The 21,396-nt window shown below is 41.5% G+C and overlaps 1 protein-coding gene across 12 annotated transcripts; it reads right to left on the bottom strand.

Annotated features, from left to right (window-relative positions):
- Window positions 1-1,351: 1,351 nt before the first annotated feature.
- LOC122020177 (ISWI chromatin-remodeling complex ATPase CHR11-like) lies at window positions 1,352-21,179 on the bottom strand. Of its 12 annotated transcripts, XR_006122141.1 has the most exons (8): window positions 19,914-20,921; window positions 19,572-19,625; window positions 19,396-19,469; window positions 18,676-19,064; window positions 18,288-18,603; window positions 18,201-18,210; window positions 16,755-16,759; window positions 1,352-1,362 (listed from the first exon to the last, which is right to left on the bottom strand). XR_006122141.1 is itself a non-coding variant. In XM_042577975.1 (6 exons), the coding sequence occupies exons 2-5, from the start codon at window positions 20,002-20,004 to the stop codon at window positions 18,993-18,995; spliced, it is 291 nt and encodes a 96-aa protein (XP_042433909.1). In that variant the 5' UTR covers window positions 20,005-20,361; window positions 20,928-21,179; the 3' UTR covers window positions 18,170-18,603; window positions 18,676-18,992. The 12 variants fall into 12 exon arrangements, 6 of the variants coding, with proteins under 6 accessions (XP_042433909.1, XP_042433906.1, XP_042433907.1 ...); XR_006122143.1 differs by lacking the exons at window positions 1,352-1,362; window positions 16,755-16,759 and adding an exon at window positions 14,467-14,476; XR_006122139.1 differs by lacking the exons at window positions 1,352-1,362; window positions 16,755-16,759 and adding an exon at window positions 20,928-21,179 and having other exon boundaries at window positions 18,170-18,603; window positions 19,914-20,854.
- Between the last annotated feature and the right edge of the window lie 217 nt (window positions 21,180-21,396).

Raw genomic sequence — 21,396 nt, 5'->3', positions numbered from 1 at the left:
GTCACTGCATTCAGCTGTCTATAATTGATGCACAACCTCAGGGTACCATCATTTTTCTTGACAAATAATATCGGAGAACCCCACGGAGATACACTAGGGCGAATAAATCCCCTGTCCAATAACTCCTAGAGTTGGACTTTTAGCTCGTCCAACTCTTTCGGTGCCATACGGTAAGAAGCTTTCGATGCTTGCGCGATCCCCAGAATCAGCTCAATAATAAACTCCACTTGACTTCGGGGAGGCATGCATGGTAGCTCATCTGGACATACATCCAAATACTCTCGGACCACTGGTACGTCTGAGAGCTGAGAAGTACTGTTGTCGTCAGCATTAATTAGCAACAATAGAAATCCCTGACAGCTATGTGACAACAACTTCTGAGCCTGAATCACAGAAATGGTCGATATACTGTCATCCCGGATGTAGTGAAATTCCACGAGGGTTGGTTCGGAGGTCGGAATGTGACCACCCTCGTCTAGCAATCAACTGTGGCATGGTATGCTAACAGCTAATCCATGTCAAGGATAATGTCAAACTCGGCCATTTCCAGTACTAGTAAATCTACAATGAGTATATTGTAAAGAAATAGGTTGCTAAACATGTAAACACGCAGCGGAAAAACCTATTTCCTCCCGAAGATCCATGCGAAGGGAGAAGAAAAATATACTAAGTTTACATAGGAACATGAGAGATTATACCTTTATAGCATGCTTACGGACTCCCGACATCTCGGATCACAACGCGATCTCACGTTCGCACCTCTACGGTATCCACACGAACAAGCGTTCGTTTGTCTCACAAATTCACAAGATGGAGAAAGGTTGTGCTAGCAACCTATGGAGTGGATTTCGGCCAAGAGGAGAGGAGTAATGAGAATGAAGAGAATTAAGCCAAAATGAATAGAAAAACACTTAAGTATTTTCATCCAATGAAAACACTTAATTAGGATTAATAGTCTTAATGAGCATTTACACTCCATTAAGGACCACACACTTGTAACTCCTCATTTCAAATAACTCCTCATTTCAATTTCGAAAATTGAATCAAATGTATCATTGAATTTCAAAATTCAATGAATGTCTCATTAATCCTCACTTGAGTCTAACTCAAGTCTCCTTGCTTGAGTCTAACTCAAGTCTAATTCATTTGAGTCTAACTCAAGTCTAATTCAATCGAGTCTTACTCAATTAATCTCATACAATTCAAATTCAATAAATCACATTTCATTAATTTGAATTAACTCCTTGAGTCTAGTTTGAATTGGACTTAATCCAACAATTAGATCCAATTGAGTCTAACTCAATAAGTCCAATTCGGATAAGACTTAATCCAATGATTCATCATATGAACCCATCTCAAAATCTACTTGCTCTTTGTGTGCGACCCAATAGGTTCTCATAATGTTGGCAATATACCTAAATCAACATTTAGATACATAAGCAATGAGTGACATCTAGCAAGGTATCATTGCTACCCAAGTGACGAGAAGGTCAAGATCCGACCTAACCTGTCCGTGGCTATTATCTTGTATGACTTGGTCCCTCTATCATTGATATCTAGATTGATCAATGAGGTATAGACCGTGTCATCCTCTTATCAACCTTTGTGTTTCTTGATCTCTAAATAGACACACTCAATCAAATAAGCTCAATATCTCATATTGACTCATTTGAGCATGACCATGCTTTCTTTGTGTCCTACTAATCAAGGGGCCCACAGATATCGCTTCCATCATATGGAAGGGATAGATCCCATCTACATCACTCACATCCCTCCGTATAATTCATTGCATACCTAGTGATCGACGTTATTGTCCACCTTGTTACAGGTGACGTTTGTTGATACCAAAGTACACAACTCCTTATGTAGGGAACCGTAGTGACTTCAGGTCTAAGGACTATTCATACCAATAGTCACATGAGAATGTTTATGACACTCATATAACGATCCATGAAACATTCTCATGGCGAGTCATTTAGTATATATTCTCTAATATATACCCATGTGTCAACCTGATATCTCATATCCATGACTTGTGAGATCAAGTCATCCGTTGACCTACATGCTAGTCTCAACGCATTAATATTATCCTTGTATATTAATGCTCGACTAGGAATAGTTTGTTAGGATCGACGGTCGCAGCTAGAGAGGGGGGGTGTGAATAGCCGACCCCAAATTCTTTCGTTTCTTCCTACGATTAGGGTTAGCGCAGCGGAAATAAAATGAATAGAAACGAAAGCGGAGAATAGCAAACCTCAAACTCGTCGATGTAACGAGGTTCGGAGATGAAACTCCTACTCCTCGGCGTGTCCGTAAGGTGGACGAATCCAATCAATCCGTCGGTGGATGAGACCCCGGAGAACCGGCTAATGTAACACTCCTTCTGGGTGGAGAAACATCGCCACAATGTTTTGCAAAAGCAATACAGGAGTAGAAAGCAGCAAGAAGCAAAATACAATACAAATGTATGAAACACCTTCGCTTACTTACCTTCTCTTCAACTGGATGAAGCAGCAGCTTCTCGGATCCAACCACAACAGCAACAGCAACTGATCAGTTGGTCCCAGCCGAGTGGAAGCTCACAAAAAGCTTCAGGAACGAAGAGCTCAGCAAAGCTCGCAGAAGAACTTGCAGCAGCAAGAAGAAACAGAGAGGAAGAAGAAGAGTAGCAGCCCTCGATCTCCTTTATATAGCCTAAACCTGCAGCAAAGCAGACAGCGAAGAAGACGGAGATACCCGTTGAATCTCAACAGATATATCTGGACCGATCAGGCTCCACCCTGATCGGTCCGAGACCTCCCTGATCGGTCTTGGGGACCGATCAGGACCTATGCTGATCGGTCCCCAGACCGATCAGCACTCTTCACAGAGAACTCGCAACTCTCTGATCGTCTCCTGATCTGTCTGTGGACCGATCAGGGTGCATGTGGATCGGTCCACAGACCGATCCCCTCCTTTTCTCTTTGCCTTCTGTATGTTATCTGATCGGTCTGCAGACCGATCAGATAACATACAGTAGCATACTGTTTGGTTACTGATCGGTCACCAGACCGATCAGATAACCCAGTGTATCACTGGATCGATCCACTGATCGATCCAGCTCTTGGTTTTTGCCCAAACCAAGTCCCACGCCTTCCAAACCAATATCCGGTCAACCTTGACCTATTGGTATCTCATGCTTAGCATCTGGTCACTCCCTTGACCTGCTAAGACTCCCTACCAAGTGTCCGGTCAATCCCTTTGACCCACTTGGACTTTTCTCTTCGTGTCAAGTATCCGGTCACTCCCTTGACCTACTTGACCTTCTCAACACCAGATGTCCGATCACCCTTGATCCATCTGGATTTTCCCTTGCCCGGCTTCACTCACCAGGACTTTCACTAACTGCCTGGCTTCACTCACCAGGACTTTCACTTTCACCTAGCTTCACTCACTAGGATTTTCACCTGGCTTCACTCACCAGGATTTCCCGACTGCCTGGCTTCACTCACCAGGACTTTCCAAATTGCCTGGCTTCACTCACCAGGACTTTCCGAACTGCCTGGTTTCACTCACCAGGACTTTCCGAACTGCCTGGCTTCACTCACTAGGGCTTTTCGAACTGCCTAGTTTCACTCACCAGGACTTTCCGAACAGCCTGGCTTCACTCACCAGGGCTTTCTGAACTGCCTGGTTTCACTCACCAGGACTTTCTGAACTGCCTGGCTTCACTCACCAGGGCTTTCCGAACTGCCTGGTTTCACTCACCAGGACTTTCCGAACTGCCTAACATCCCAGTTAGGACTCCCCAGTCAAGTATCCGGTCAACCTTGACCTACTTGATTCTTCTTCATCCAACCTGATCAGACCCTGATCAGTATCTCTCCGCATGGACAGCTGCACCTGCATTGTCCATGTCTACATGTCTTTCTGTATTGTCAAACATCGAAACCATGACCAAGGTTTACGCTTGGTCAACTAGGTCAACCTTGACCTACTGGAAATTGCACCAACAATCTCCCCCTTTTTGATGTTTGACAATACCTTTAAGTTAGGCTAATCCAATAGCCTCAACTTTTTTCATGCCACTAGGTAATGAAACATAAGTTACAACCTTACATTCTCCTTCTAAGAAGACAACCTCCTTCTTAGATAATGAAGGCCTAACTGAAACCCTTCATTCTCCCCCTATTGGCACACATCAACAAACTCTCCCCCTGAAGAGTAAGTTATCGTTGTTCACAACTTCACTCATTGTGATCAACAAACTCTCCCACTAACTCCAATGTTCTTCCTTGAACATTCTCTAGACATTCTCCATTCTCCCCCTTTTTGATACACATCAAAAAGAGTGAATCAAGGTCAAACAATTTAACTTAGTGATAATCCCATATCACTCAAGACTTTAGGAGTAAAAACTCCCCCTAAAAGTCAACTCCCCTTGACTAATAGGTAAAATTCCCCCTAAAGGTCAACTCCCCCTTGACCATACCGATCAGGGAACCTCCTGATCGGTCCACGACCTCTGATTTCTGATTTCTGAATTTTTCTTCTCCCGAAATTCAGAAATCTCTAGAAAATCACAGAAAATTTCAAAAATTGTAAAATTTTGAGGATACATTCCTCATAACATATACTATCATGGAAAAATAGTTTTCTATGAAAAAAACTTCCATTTTCAAAACTTGATACAAAGTTCGAAAAACTTTGAAATAGTTCAAGTTTAACTCAACCTTTGTATCACTTTGCTCAATGATGAATACTATCACTAGAAAAGCTTCATCAAGGTTTTTCAAATCAATTTTAAAATGATTTTAAACCCTTTAATTTAGGACCACAATCTTAGGGCTAAATGTACATGACTTGTACACAAGCTTTCCCTATGATCCCCAATTAGAATTAGGCTAATCTAGGTACAAGAACTATGCACCTTGATCATAACTCACAATCCTAATATCTCACACACATCTAAGGTGTATCAAACACATCCAAGTCAATTTTGATGTGAGATATGGGTTTAGGTTAGCTTAATCTAAGTTCTCATGCATTTTTCTAAATAACAATTTGATCTCCATATCAAATTATGTTTTAGTCCTTAAATCAATTTCATTGATCATTAATGCACAAGATGATGACATGGCATATAATTGTATCATAAATGGAAACATGTGCCAATGTCATGATGTCATGGCATAAAGTATGAAACTTAAATAAAGCATAACATTTAACTAACCTAAGCATTATCATGACATTTTAAATGATCATAAAATAAATATGATGTCATGACATGGCATATGACAAACAATATATGGCAAATAGCACATAGAGGTATAGAAAATACCTAATTCTAGCCTTAGTTGCCATTTTTGATAATTTTTTATCATTTTACCATAGGTTCTATATTCCTAAGTGTAATAGACCTAGCATCTTATACCAAAGATTTTTAGATCACTATGTGCCAATTAGATTGACTCTAGAAAACTCCTCAAATTTGATTGGCACATTCTAATCACCTTAGGAATAATTCTTAATTTCATTTTCAAGGCTTGATTATACCTTGAAAAATTCCTAAAATGCCACCTTTTGCCATGATTAGGTTAACTACCTATTCAAGTAAGGTTGGCACACCCTAACTCATCTAGCGTGATGAAATCACGCTCCTAGGAACCCAATACCTATTGGAGCTCATTGGGTTCACTAAATATTCACTAGGGATGACTTCCCTAGCAACCCTCCTAATGACCCTCCTAGGCTTTGAAGCCTTGGTCATTTGGGACTCATCAAGATCAACTCTAGGGGTGACTCCCCTTGTGACTTTGGTGTTGTTCTTCCTAGCCCTAGGTTTTGTTCCATAATCGAATGGAACATTATGATAATTGGGCTTGACTACTTGGGACTTAGGTTTGTGACCCAAACCTTTCTTGTCCTTGGACTTGGGTTTTTGACCCCTAGACCCTAGAGTCAAATCCTTAAGAGCCTTTTCTAGAGAGTCAAGTCTTGACCTCAAGACTAGATTTTCTTTCTCTAATACCTCAAGCTTTAATTTATCATTTTTCTTTGAGGTATTCCTAGGCATATGTCTAGATAATTTTGGATTTCTACCTAGATTTTCCTTAGCCTTAAATGGGTTAATTCTAGGGTTGACATTTCTAGTATTATCCTTATCTAGGTTAACATGTTTGGCTCCTAAGCTCATGTATTGGTTCCTAAAGTTAACATGCTTATCATTCTTGACAATAGCAATAAGGCTACTAGCATGCATCCTACTAGAATTGCAAGAATGTGCCTTAGAGATTACCTTAGGGTTTGCCCTATCTCCCCCTATACATGTGCTCGATCTCTTGTCCTTGTGAGGTTGCCTCCCCCCCGGACATTGGCTCCTATAGTGTCCCCTTCGCTTGCATTGGAAGCACACCACGTGCTCCTTGCCCTTGCGTGTTGGGACTCCGGCTTCCTTGACCTTTGGTGCCGGTGGAGTCTTTCTAACCCTCTTTGGACATTTACTCTTGTAATGTCCAAATTCCCTACACTCAAAGCACATTATGTGTAATTTGCTAGAAACTAAATGGCTTGAGTTACCTAGAGCTGAGGATGGATGAACGCTCTCTCCTTCATCCCTTCCGGAGGTAGAAGCTTCTTCTTCTTGCTCCGAACTTGAAGAAGAACTCTCCTCTTCTTCTTCTTTAGATGTTGAGTGGCCCTCAACTTCTAAATTCATTCGTCCATGAAGTGAGCTACTTGGCTCACTTGATTCCTCTTCATGACTTGAAGTGGAGTTCTCCTCATGGAACTTTGCCAAGTTGTTCCACAATTCCTTGGCATCGTTATATCCACCTATCCTACACAAAACATCATTAGGTAAAGAAAATTCAAAAATTTTCAATACCTCATCGTTGACTAAGGATTGGTGGACTTGTTCCTTGGTCCACTCCTTCTTCTCTAGGGTTTCTCCTTTCTTGTCCATCGGAGGCTTGAAACCTAATTGAACACAACTCCAATTTTCAAGGTTAGTCATAAGAAAGTACTTCATTCTTACCTTCCAAAACGCGAAGTCGTCGCGATCGTAGAAAGGTGGAATTGTGACGTCTTCTCCAAATAACTCCATTCTCTAGCTCGTGCTCCCCCGGGTGTTGATCCAACGAAGAGCGACCTCGCTCTGATACCACTTGTTAGGATCGACGGTCGCGGCTAGAGAGGGGGGGTGTGAATAGCCGACCCCAAATTCTTTCGTTTCTTCCTACGATTAGGGTTAGCGCAGCGGAAATAAAATGAATAGAAACGAAAGCGGAGAATAGCAAACCTCAAACTCGTCGATGTAACGAGGTTCGGAGATGAAACTCCTACTCCTCGGCGTGTCCGTAAGGTGGACGAATCCAATCAATCTGTCGGTGGATGAGACCCCGGAGAATCGGCTAATGTAACACTCCTTCTGGGTGGAGAAACCTCGCCACAATGTTTTGCAAAAGCAATACAGGAGTAGAAAGCAGCAAGAAGCAAAATACAATACAAATGTATGAAACACCTTCGCTTACTTGCCTTCTCTTCGACTGGATGAAGCAGCAGCTTCTCAGATCCAACCACAACGGCAACAGCAACTGATCAGTTGGTCCCAGCCGAGTGGAAGCTCACAAAAATCTTCAGGAACAAAGAGCTCAGCAAAGCTCGCAGAAGAACTTGCAGCAGCAAGAAGAAACAGAGAGGAAGAAGAAGAGTAGCAGCCCTCGATCTCCTTTATATAGCCTGAACCTGCAGCAAAGCAGACAGCGAAGAAGACGGAGATACCCGTTGAATCTCAACGGATATATCTGGACCGATCAGGCTCCACCCTGATCGGTCCGAGACCTCCCGATCGGTCTTGGGACCGATCAGGACCTATCTTGATCGGTCCCGCACGATCAGCACTCTTCACGAGAACTCGCAACTCTCGATCGTCTCCCGATCCGTCTGGACCGATCAGGTGCATGGATCGGTCCACGCACCGATCCTCCTTTCTCTTTGCCTTCAGAGTTATCCGATCGGTCCGCACCGATCGATAACATACAAGAAAGACATCTTTGTTACCGATCGGTCACCGGACCGATCGAGAAAGTAACGTCTGGATCGATCCACGATCGATCCAGCTCTTGGTTTTTGCCCAAACCAAGTCCCACGCCTTCCAAACCAATATCCGGTCAACCTTGACCTATTGGTATCTCATGCTTAGCATCTGGTCACTCCCTTGACCTGCTAAGACTCCCTACCAAGTGTCCGGTCAATCCCTTTGACCCACTTGGACTTTTCTCTTCGTGTCAAGTATCCGGTCACTCCCTTGACCTACTTGACCTTCTCAACACCAGATGTCCGATCACCCTTGATCCATCTGGATTTTCCCTTGCCCGGCTTCACTCACCAGGACTTTCACTAACTGCCTGGCTTCACTCACCAGGACTTTCACTTTCACCTAGCTTCACTCACTAGGATTTTCACCTGGCTTCACTCACCAGGATTTCCCGACTGCCTGGCTTCACTCACCAGGACTTTCCAAACTGCCTGGCTTCACTCACCAGGACTTTCCGAACTGCCTGGTTTCACTCACCAGGACTTTCCGAACTGCCTGGCTTCACTCACTAGGGCTTTTCGAACTGCCTAGTTTCACTCACCAGGACTTTCCGAACAGCCTGGCTTCACTCACCAGGGCTTTCTGAACTGCCTGGTTTCACTCACCAGGACTTTCCGAACTGCCTGGCTTCACTCACCAGGGCTTTCCGAACTGCCTGGTTTCACTCACCAGGACTTTCCGAACTGCCTAACATCCCAGTTAGGACTCCCCAGTCAAGTATCCGGTCAACCTTAACCTACTTGATTCTTCTTCATCCAACATGATCAGACCCTGATCATGTAAAGCCCGAAAAATTCCCGAATTTATTTTAGAAATATCCTATGATTTCTCTAGATTTTTAGGATATTTTTACATAATTTTTAAAGTACCGGAAGTAGCAAAAACAAATAAGTCGCAAAATAGCTTAGGCGGGAATCGAACCCGAGACCTATGGTGTAAGGGATAATGCTAGTAACCAGTTGAACCCAACAGGGCCGTGCTGAAAGAAGAGGGAATCAATTATATTTATAATTGATTTTTGGATGAATTAATTAGTAAATATAAATAAGGATTTAAGTGAGAAGTTTTAGATTATTTCTCACCGTAGTTTTTCCTCACCCGAAACCTAAAACCGCCGCACCTCTCTTCTTCTCCTCTTCCTCACGCACGGCACACCAAGCCAAGGGGCAAGGGAACATCTTCCAGCGATGACTCCAACACGAAAAAGGTTCTTCTCCGCGAGAGGAACGCGAGGACGTAAGCGGTTCGTCAAACGGAGCAATTTTCCGGAAAACCTAGCGGATAGAATCGTAAGAAAACCTTGCGATTGAGGTAAGAAACCCTTCACCTGCAGTATAATTGCTCTCGCTTGTTAGTTTTGGCGTTAGTTCAGTAGTTCTACAGATTTCAGTTTTAGGGTGTGCTTGTAGTGCACACCAAGTATTCGGTAGAATGCCCAGTTCAGAAGGATGCACCAGTAGGCGTCCTGACAGCATGTAAAATGTATTAGAAACATTTTATTCAGCTTATTATCAGTTATTACAGCTATATGGATCAGATATCCATTGGGTGGGCTCCCACAGTAGCCTCTAGGTTCAGATAACCTAGCTGTAGGTTCAGATAACCTAGAACAGCAAAGTAAAATAAAACAGTATTCAGTATTTTACTTTTATTCAGATGGCACTGTACTTGGATCAGATATCCATGGGATGGACTCCCACAGTCGTCCCTAGGTTCAGATAACCTAGTAACCCTGCTGGATTAGGAACTTGCAATCCCGGGTCTCGTAGGGATGCGCGCACAGTAAGTACAGTTGCCAGGGCCCCAGCAGCATGTCTAGTATTTTCATCTATTATTATATATAGTTTTCCAAATATGTAATCAGTGATGGAAACACTAACTTAGTTTCAGTTAATTATCTCGGTTAAGTTCATGATTTGAGTTCATGACAGATTAGATGTATATGCATGATTAGTTCAGATTCATGCTTAGTTTATATATATGCTATGTTCAGTTTGTTTGTATGCCATGATTTGTTTGATACATGCCATGCCATGTTGTCATGCTCGTTTAGTTTCAAACAGCATGTTTTAAAAACATAATCGCATCGTTGCATGTTTTTGTGAGGTAGATGGTTTCTTACTAAGATTCTTAGCTTACAGATGCTACTTTTCTTATACTGCAGATACCGGTAAAAGAAAAGTGGACTAGCGGAGGCTGGAGGGCGATGCTACGATGATGTGTGTGTGCAAGGGGTCTGGAATAAAGATCCTTGGGATCTATACGCTTTTATCTCAGTTTTAGTACTTAACATGTCTAGTTTTATGACTTAGTCTTGTTACTAGTTGTTATAGCTTAGTAAACTATGTCTTGTTTAGTTTATCATGTTTAGAATGTTAGTACTTACATGCTAGAGTGTTTTTCATGTATCTAGAGCTTATGTATGTGATTATGGGCACGAATCAGTGCTGGAAATCAGAAATTCTGATTTCGTTTCAGACTATCAGAGCCTGGATCGGTCAGCAGACCGATCCAGTGCCATTTATTCTCCTGGATCGGTCAGTCGACCGATCCAGATGGATACAGTAGCCTACTGATCCGCGAACAGAGAGTTCGGGACGAAATCAGCGGTCACTGATCGGTCAGCCGACCGATCAGTGAGCAGCTGGATCGGTCGGCAGACCGATCCAGACAGCGTTCCTGTGCGTGTTAGTGGATCGTTCCACGGACCGATCCAAAGTTCCAATTCACCCCCCCCCCCCAGCATAGCTATGAATATCTAGAAGGTAGTTAAGTATAAAATCCCTCTCACAGTGTTAATAGAGGCAACTACCATAGTTTGGTAATGTTTTATTTTACCCAGTTTTCCGCACAGTACGGCACAGTAGCTTCAGTAGTTAATGTAGCGATCCGGCTCACAGCTTAGCGACCAGGAGTCGGGTCGTTACAGATCAGTATCTCTCCGCATGGACAGCTGCACCTGCATTGTCCATGTCTACATGTCTTTCTGTATTGTCAAACATCGAAACCATGACCAAGGTTTACGCTTGGTCAACTAGGTCAACCTTGACCTACTGGAAATTGCACCAACATAGTTAAGAGTAGTGTTCTCTACAATATTTCACTATCAATTCAACCAATTGATATACTGTAGATAAGAACCTATAACCCAAGGACATTATTATACTTATTCAATTGGCACTGAACTGGAATAAATATAATAACTAATTTTATCTTTTATTAATAATGATATATGATACAAAATGAACCCTTTACAATCATCTCATAATTGATACTAGGGCTAATACTAACAATCTCCCACTAGCACTAGTATTAATCACTGAGATATCGAATACTCATTGACCTAGTGTGACCATCATGCTTTCTCTGTGCCAAAGCCTTGGTCAAAGGATCTGCAATGTTAGCATCGGTCGATACTCTGCATATCTTCACATCTCCTCTATCGATGATCTCTCAAATGAGATGGAATCGCCGTAGTATGTGTTGGATCTCTGATGAGAGCGAGGTTCCTTAGCATGTGCAATAGCCCCATTATTATCACAATAGAGGTCTATTGGACTCGCTATACTAGGAATAACATCAAGCTCTGTAATGAACTTCCTGATCCAAACAGTCTCCTTTGTTGCAGCTGAAGCAGCAATATACTCGGCCTCTGTTGTAGAATCAGTGACTGTGTCCTGCTTCGAACTCTTCCAGCTCACAGCACCATCATTTAAGTAAAACACATACCCTGACTGTGATCTGTAATCATCCTTATCTGTTTGGAAGCTATCATCGGTGCAACCCTTTACAACAAGCTCTTCATCGCCTCCAAAGATCAAGAAATAATCTTGAGTCCTTCTCAAGTACTTAAGAATGTTCTTGACTGCTATCCAGTGACCTTCACCAGGATCTGACTGATATCTGCTCATCATGCTTAACGCATACGAGACATCTGGGCGAGTACAAAGCATGGCATACATGATAGACCCTATAGTAGATGCATAAGGAATCTGATCCATGCGGTCCCTTTCTACCTTAGAAGAGGAACATTGAGTCTTCGAAAGACTCACACCATGTGACATAGGCAAGAATCCCTTCTTGGAATTCTCCATGGCAAAATGTTTAAGCACCTTGTCAATGTGTGTACTCTGGCTTAGGCCAAGCAATTTTTTAGATCTATCTCTATAGATCTTAAGGCCTAAAATATAGGCTGCTTCACCTAAGTTTTTCATTGAAAAATAATTCCCAAGCCAAGTCTTCACTGACTGAAGAATAGGGATATCATTTCCAATGAGTAGTATGTCATCTACATACAATATGAGAAAGATGATTGTGCTCCCACTAACCTTCTTGTAGACACAAGGTTCATCTTCATTTTTAATAAAACCAAATGTTTTGATCGCATTATTGAATCGAAGATTCCAGCTTCTAGAAGCTTGTTTTAATCCATAAATGGATCTTTGCAACTTACAAACCTTTCCAACATGCTTTGGATCTACAAACCCCTCAGGTTGTGTCATGTCATCCGAAGGGAGAAGAAAAATATACTAAGTTTACATAGGAACATGAGAGATTATACTTTTGTAGCGTGCTCACGGACTCCCGATAGCTCGGATCATAGCACGATCTCACGTTCGTGCCTCTACGGTATCCACACAAACAAGTGTTCGTTTGTCTCACAAACTCACAAGATGGAGAAAGGTTGTGCTAGCAACCTATGGAGTGGATTTCGGCCAAGAGGAGAGGAGCAATGAGAATGAAGAGAATTAAGCCAAAATGAATAGAAAAACACTTAAGTATTTTCATCCAATGAAAATACTTAATTAGCATTAATAGCCTTAATGAGTATTTACACTCCATTAAGGACCACACACTTGTAACTCCTCATTTCAAATAACTCCTCATTTCAATTTCAAAAATTGAATCAAATGTATCATTGAATTTTGAAATTCAGTGAATGTCTCATTAATCCTCACTTGAGTCTAACTCAAGTCTCCTTGCTTGAGTCTAACTCAAGTCTAATTCACTTGAGTTTAACTCAAGTCTAATTCAATCGAGTCTTACTCAATTAATCTCATACAATTCAAATTCAATAAATCACATTTCATTAATTTGAATTGACTCCTTGAGTCTAGTTTGAATTGGACTTAATCCAACAATTAGATCCAATTGAGTCTAACTCAATAAGTCCAATTTGGATAAGACTTAATCCAATGATTCATCATATGAGCCTATCTCCAAATCTACTTGCTCTTTGTGTGTGACCCAATAGGTTCTCGTAACGTTGGCAATGTACCTAAATCAACATTTAGATACATAAGCAATGAGTGACATCTAGCAAGGCATCATTGCTACCCAAGTGACGGGAAGGTCAAGATCCGACCTAACCTGTCCGTGGCTATTATCTTGTATGACTTGGTCCCTCTATATCTAGATTGATCAATGAGGCATAAATCATGTCATCCTCTTATCAACCTTTGTGTTTCTTGATCTTTAAGTAGACACACTCAATCAAATAAGCTCAATATCTCATATTGACTCATTTGAGCATGACCATGCTTTCTTTGCGTCTTACTAATCAAGGGGCCCACAGATATCGCTTCCGTCATATGGAAGGGATAGATCCCATCTACATCACTCACATCCCTCCGCATAATTCATTGCATACCCAGTGATCGACTTTATTGTCCACCTTATTACAGTTGACGTTTGCCGATACCAAAGTACATAACTCCTTATGTAGGGAACCGTAGTGACTTCAGGTCTAAGGACTATTCATACCAATAGTCACATGAGAATGTTTATGACACTCATATAACGATCCATGAAACATTCTCATGGCAGATCATTTAGTATATATTCTCTAATATATATCCATGTGTCAACCTGATATATCATATCCATGACTTGTGAGATCAAGTCATTCGTTGACCTACATACTAGTCAAAACGCATTAATATTGTCCTTGTATATTAATGTTCAACTATGAATAGTTAAGAGTAGTGTTCTCTACAATATCTCACTATCAATTCAACCAATTGATATACTGTAGATAAGAATCTACAACCCAAGGACATTATTATACTTATTCAATTGGTACTGAACTGAAATAAATATAATAACCAATTTTATCTTTTATTAATAATGATATATGATACAAAATGAGTCCTTTACAATTATCTCATAATTGATACTAGGTCTAATACTAACATATATGGTTGTCGAAGTCCAATGGGCATCCTCTGACCTCCTGAGTGACGTCCAATGCATCACCGGACGGCAGGGCGATCGTCAGTCGCCACGGTCTATGGATAGGTAGTCTACCAATCCCCCTCATAAATGCACGAGAAATAAAGGAATGCGAACTACCAGTATCAATTAGCATATCAGCGAAAAATGCATAAAGTAAAATCATACCTTGGAAAATGGATTCGTAAACCTGCTACGCATCCTCTCTGGTAACCGCTTAAATTCGTCCAGTCTCTGGCAGAGGAGGAGGAGGTAGCAATGCCAGAGGCTGCTGCGTCTGAGTCTGAGCCTGCCACTGAAGCGGTGCCGAATACTAAGCCAAAGGCGGATACGTGGACTGCGTCTGATACTGAATCGATGGCTGAGGCTGCAGCTAGTACTGCACTAGGGGCTGAGGCTGTGACTGGTACTGAACCAGTGGTTGAGGCTGCAGCTGATACTGCACCAATGCCTGAGTCTGCGACTGGTACTGAACCAGTACCGGGGCTGTAGCTGATACTGCCCCTACATCAGATACTAAGGTCCCGAGACAGGACTCTGTGATACCGTAAAAGCACTGGAGTGCTCCTATCCATGCATGTCTTATGCAACCACTACAGGGGGAGTTGTCCTCTACTGGCGATGCGAAGATTGGGCCTTCTGCCCCCCTCGATGAGTCCCTATCTAACTGTACTATCCTCCCTAAATAGAAACCCCGAAAGCCACGTGTTGAGCCTTCAGTGAACAATCTCGGCTCATGTGCTCAGGCAGTTTACAATAGAAGCAAACTGACTGTCCCAAGGTGCAAGCTGATGTGATGTGATCCCTGAACCTACATTGGGTGTAGTGAATGTCGCTGGCGGGTTGTTTCCAGTTCTGTTGAGGAAGCCAGAAACGTCCTGATGAAGATTGCCCTGACTTCTAAGGTCGACCAGATGCCCCAGAAGTACCCTGACCCGCCTGACTGCGACCACTCTGTTGCGGTCCGGTAGTTTGTGGCTGCTGGGTCTGTCCTGAAGCCTGATCTGTTTGCTTCCTTTTCTTGTCCAGATACGCTCTTAGCTGAGCTAACTCAATCATAAGGGCTCTATCCAATGCCTCTATATAAGATGAATTACCAAAACCCGCAATCTTTACTTAAGAATGTCCATCCAGTCCCTGGACAAACTGAAGCATACGTGATCTGTCCTCAACAACTAACTCTGGACAAAATCTGGCTAACCGATTAAATTCAGTATTGTATTCCATCACTGTACAGTTGTTCTGCTGAAGACTTAGAAAATCCTGACGGCGTGTCATCTAATATGACTGTGGAAAGTATTGGCTCTCAAAAGCCTCTCTAAATCTCGCCCAGGTGATGTGTTGCTCGCCTATGATCGAGCGTTGCGTATCCCACCAGATATCAGCCTTGTCCCATAATGGTAAGCAGCCAGCTCTACCTTCTCCCACTCGGAGCAAGCCATATAGAAGAAAGTTCGCTCCAAGGTCTCTATCCAATACTGAGTCACACTCGGATCGGTCTCTCTGCGGAATAGCGTGAATCGGCTTTTCACCGACTCCGCTAAAGCTGGGATCCGAATTCGTGCCACAATTATATCAATAGGGTGAGTAGAGATCGCCACGGGAACTAGCTGAACCACTAAGCTGGTACTACAAGTGGTATCGATGGATAGGCCAGGGAAGGTACCCCTGGTGTTGCTGCATAAGCCAGGGTAGGTATCGTTGGTGGCACTGCAGGCATAACATAGGTAGGAGTGATTGGAGGTACGGTAGGTGGTGGTGTCGAGTACGCAGTAGGCACGGTTGGAGGAGGTGCCGGATATACCGCAGGTGGTACCATTGGGGGGTACTGTGAATACTGTAGGAGTGGGTATGACGGGTATGATCGAGGTAGGTACCTCTGAAACCATCGGAGTCTGAGAGCCCGACGCGCCCGCAGTATTATGTGGACTCTTTCCCTGATTGACAGGCTTGATCCCAGCAGACCTCCCTGGCGACTTTGTCGCCAAAGATTCCAACGCCCTCTTACGTGGCCGTCCTGCACCACGTCTCGGCGCGAGAACACGGATATATCACTTTATATTTGTTAATTTATTACCCAAGTATTATTACAAGTCCTAAAATTATAAAATTAATCATCATACCTATTTGTCGTCTGAAGATGTTCCGTCGCTGCCGAGTCCCCAAATATAACTTTGTCTAAGAATTCCTTGGAATTCTGAAACATAAAAATCGACGGAAATCTGTATAAATTCGAAAATACCCAGATTAACTCGCAAAACTTGGGCTTTGATACCAAATAAATTGTTACGCCCCGAGGGAGTATTTACCAGAGGAAATTTCGGCAGCATCTTACCTGTATGGGTAACAATCTGAAACTTGACTATAAAGCCCTCAGGGCCCCTCAATCCTTGGCCAACACGGTCAGAACATATACTACAAGTCCTAAAATTATAAAATTAATCACCATACCTATTTGTCATCTGGAGATGTTCCGTCGCTACCAAGACCCCAAATATAACCTTGTCTAAGAATACCTCGGAATTCCGAAACATAAAAATCGACGGAAATCCATATAAATCTGAAAATACCCAGATTAACTCACAAAACCTGGGCTCTGATACCAAATAAATTGTCACGCCCCGGGGGAGTCCCTGCTAGAGGAAATTTCGACAATATCTCCCTTGTACGGATAACAATATGAAACTTGACTACAAAGCCCTCAAGGCCCCTCAATCCTCGACCAACACGGTCGGAACATATACAATAATATAAACAAATAATCCACGCAGTTTATAATAAATCAACCTCCGGATGACTACACAACAAATCACAACACGCAGTTTATTATACAACCTACTCCACTACTCAAGGAAAACACAACCCACAATGGAAAACCATCGCAGCGAAAAACAAGGGTAGCAGACCAAAACTCGATATAACATCCACGAGTACAAGATCTATACATCACATGCATGTAGACCACAAAACAAGGAAACAAAGTCTGAAAGTAGAAAACCATATCTACACGAGGTGTGGGACTAGCGACTGGAACCTTCTGACAGCCTCAACCTGAAATAGAAATAAAGCAACGAGGTGAGTTCAACAACTCAGCGGGTATCAATCTGACATGTATAGTAAGATATATCTATAAGTGATAATCATAGAGTACAGTCTCCTGATCAATAATAGGAAAGGCAGAACTAAACAACAAAAGAAGAACTATACTCACCTGGGCCTCCTATCCTGACATAAGGGTCGTCAGACCAAATACCTCATGTCTCCTGTATGCATGTCAAGCATATGCATCCATAAAAATGCAGCATCCAAAATGCAGCAATCACAAGCAATAAATGCAATCCATGCATATGATACAAATGACATGGTCACCCCTAACGCCAGTCAGTCATCTCACACACGATGGTGAGACCTAGTGGGTAGGGGTATAACAATTGTGCACTCTACCATCACTACTCCTGAGTGATCGCACTACAAGAAAAAAGCTAATAGACAACGCTTTTAAAGCGTTGTCTTTGTACCAGAAAAAGCGTTGTTAAAGGCACTGTTATTAAAAGTCTGCTCAACGACAACACTTTTAAAGCGTTGTCGTTTGTAGCGAAGACAACGCTTTTACAACGCTTTAAAAGCGTAGTCATGTTTTGCAAAGACAACAATATTACAACGTTTTAAAAGCGTTGTTGTTTTTTTACAAAGACAACACTTTTTGCAACGCTTTAAAAGCGTTGTCGTTTTAAAGAAAAAAAAATAAAAATAATTATTTAAAAATCATTATTTTTATATTTACGAAACTATTATTTTTCTTTTTCCATGTCTAGATTCGAATTTTACATATAATCAACTCAGCTAATGATTTCAAACTCATACCAAAATAATAGAATTCTGACCGCGTAACAAGTCAGCAGCTGTAACAAAAAACAGAAATTACATAAGTCATCCAAGGAAATATCTAGGAATTGTTATCAGAAAGGAATCAGCATACTGTCATCCATCTTAAACTTTATCGCATCCTCTGTAAACTTTTTCATTTTCACATCAAGTTCTGCAGTCGCTTCTTCTCCTTTAGCTATGATACGATCGATATCCTCATCAGTTATTGTACTGCCCTTGGAGCTAAAAACCATTTCAGCACCAAATCTAACCATTTGTAGAAGTTCATCTTTATTAACAGTTGCATCGAGGAAGTTATTGATTAGAAACAAAAAAACTGATAGATAATGGATAAATTGCTGAATAACCAAGGCATCAAGTGCAAGCTTCTTGTATGCTCTCTCTATCACTTTCTCCTCAATTGCAAACTGCATTTTAGATATGTCAAATGATTCAGAAACATCGTTAAACGGTTAAACTAAACTGAAATATTATGATACCTCAGTACAGAAACGGAACACTTGAACTTCTTTCTTTTGCCCAATTCTATGAGCACGATCCTATGCTTGCAAATCAACTTGTGGATTCCTAGTAGAGGTATCCATAACAATTTAGTGATGAGCATAAATGTAGCAACAGGATTCACATAATGGAAGAGGAATACTAGTCACTATCATAGAGAATGACAACATCTGCTGTAGCAAGATTAATTCCCAATCCACCAGCTCTTGTAGAAAGTAAGAAAATGAACTTTTGGCTTCCAGGTTGATTAAATGTTTCAATGGAAGCATCCCGTTCTTCTCCCCCAGTATTCCCATCAATCCGGCAATATTGGTAACCACGATATAGCAAGTAATCTTCCAGTATGCATGCCCAGAAGTCTAGTCATCTAAATTACAACACAAACAATTGTGTTAAATCAATAAAACACTAATATGTTACCTTCTACTGCAAGTAAGACTGGGCAGATATGTATAAAACAATTTAGAGGGAAAAATCTGATTATCAGAAACAAGATATGTAATAAATAACAAGCATTAGAAGCAAATACTGGGCAGCTATATGTGAAACAAGTTGGAACAAAAACAGTTTGATTATGACAAACAAGATATGTAAACAACAAAGATTAAATATCACAAGTTTCAAATAGATTAAAAGTGAAAATAGCAGGCTTTGCATGTAATTCCAAATGATAAACTGAAGACCTAATTGATATAGACCTGTGAAAATATTAGAACTCTGGAATCTCGTTCCTTCAGTTTAGGCAACAGATTATCTAACAGGACCATTTTTCCTGCAAAAACAACTATATGTTCAGAAAACAAGGAATTATCACTATAGTAAAATTATCATACTTCAAATGAGGTAAAAATACCTCAAAAGAATTTGGAGTTACCTGCATTTGTAATAAGATTTTCTCTAGTTGTATAAGGTGGCCCAGGTTCTGCACCTTGGAATAGATATGGATGATTGCAGTACTCAGTAAAAGTTTTCATAGCAAACAATAAAAAGTTGCATAAAGAACCAAACACTAAATTTTACCATCAAACATTAGTAAAAGTTTTAGACATTTCAAATCAAAATAAATGAGTTCAAATTGTGAAACTTTGCTAGAGAATCAACTATAATATGATAAATTGTGGTTTGTAGTACTCAGTAAACAGAAGAAACATTTTGTAATCTAAAGAAACCATAGAAATCAAAAAGTCGAGTTGATGAGGGCTTCAGTAGAGCATACCTTTGATCACTGCTACCTTTGTTTCTTGGGACAAAGTTTTTCCCCCTTTTCTATGTTTCATATTCTTCCTAGAGTAGGAAGTGATTGCCATCCTCAGTGCATACTTGGCAAGCAGATCGCGTGTGGTTGGGAGAGTCAAGGTGTTTACTCTGTGGTTAACATTTACACGTTTTCTTTATGACGCTCACCTTGACCTTTCTCAGATAAGGCATCACAATTCAATCGCAGTCTGTAAACAGAAGTAACATTTTGCAATCTAAAGAAACCCTAGAAATCAAATTCCAGGAGATTCTCTGACCAAAAGAAGAGGGTTACTGACCTTAAATCCACCATCATTCTCATCTAAAATCATACAGCAGATGAAATAATTTCACCCATCTATCCGAACAATTATATTGATCACTTACATTCTTCTCTTGAAAGACACGGCTCATGTTTAGAATCTATCCTGAACCAACAATAGACAGAATTAAAAGGAAAACTTGCTCTACAATTCGAAGTTTAACTGACACCTGAAAGAATTAAAGAAACAATGTATATCCATCAAAACTGCCGATCACAAGGGAGAAAATAGATCACCAAGAATCCCTAACACCAAGAACCATCACCTCAGAAACAAAGACCTAAAACACTACAACAAGAAGACAAAAAAAGAGCAACTTTCCCACCCACAGGCAACCATTAACTAAGATCCCCAAGAGCTCAAGTTCAACATTACCGAGTAAACAAAGAACGACAAGAGAAGATAATCAGTGGAGAAGAACCTAAGAAAGGACCTTCTGATAGCGAGAAGAGATCAGCGCGCGAGGATTACTTGCAGGTGAACCCAATAGCAAGGGAATCGGCTGAGCAAAGGGTAGCTTGGCGATGCAGATGAAGAAGAGAGTTGATGCGCCTGCTCTATCCTAAGCGCAGTGAACGTTCGCCGGAGGGAAGAGAGGCTGCCGAAGGTTCCGAATTCCCCTAACGAGACTTCGATTTTAGGCCCCAAGAAAAACAGCGGTAGCAACGTACCTTCGTCGGGGGCGAAGGAGGCGAAGAGAGGGGTTGATCTGTCGTGGTTGATCGCCTCAGCACCGGGATCTGCCGCTTGACGAAGGTGTGGTCTTGACGGAGAGGAATTCGGAGGAGTGGTTCGCCGGAGAGGAGTTGGATGGAGAAGGCCGCGTGAGATGAGGAGTTGGGAGAAGGGTTCGGGATCAAAAACGATCGGAAGATAGGAGTTGGGAGAAGGGTTCGGGTTTTCTACTCCTTACTTAGATCCAACGGTTTGTATTAATCAAGATTTAAATGAGAACTTAACAATAGATAATACTTTTTAAAAAAACGTTGTCGTAGACACTAAAACAAAGTCTAATAGACAACGCTTTTTACGAAGCATTGTCTTTGATCCGTAAAAATCACTAATAGACAACGATTTTTAGAAAAACGTTGTCTATTAATAAGAAAATAATGAAATAGACAACGCTTTTCACTAAAAGCG

Source organism: Zingiber officinale, chromosome 9A (assembly GCF_018446385.1).
Source record: "Zingiber officinale cultivar Zhangliang chromosome 9A, Zo_v1.1, whole genome shotgun sequence".
NCBI classification, from domain to species: Eukaryota; Viridiplantae; Streptophyta; class Magnoliopsida; order Zingiberales; family Zingiberaceae; genus Zingiber; species Zingiber officinale.
Note: the sequence above shows the minus strand (reverse complement) of the source record. Positions and strands in the feature narration are given on the sequence as shown.

What these genes read in the sequence shown, in the direction of transcription:
- LOC122020177 (XM_042577975.1), bottom strand. Translation starts at nt 20,004, where the DNA reads ATGGCAATCACTTCCTACTCTAGGAAGAATATGAAACATAGAAAAGGG. An exon ending in AAAGGTAGCAGTGATCAAAG is followed by an intron (nt 19,626 to 19,913) that starts GTATGCTCTACT and finishes ATCTATTCCAAG; the next exon opens with GTGCAGAACCTGGGCCACCT. An exon ending in GAGTTCTAATATTTTCACAG is followed by an intron (nt 19,065 to 19,395) that starts GTCTATATCAAT and finishes GTTGTAATTTAG; the next exon opens with ATGACTAGACTTCTGGGCAT.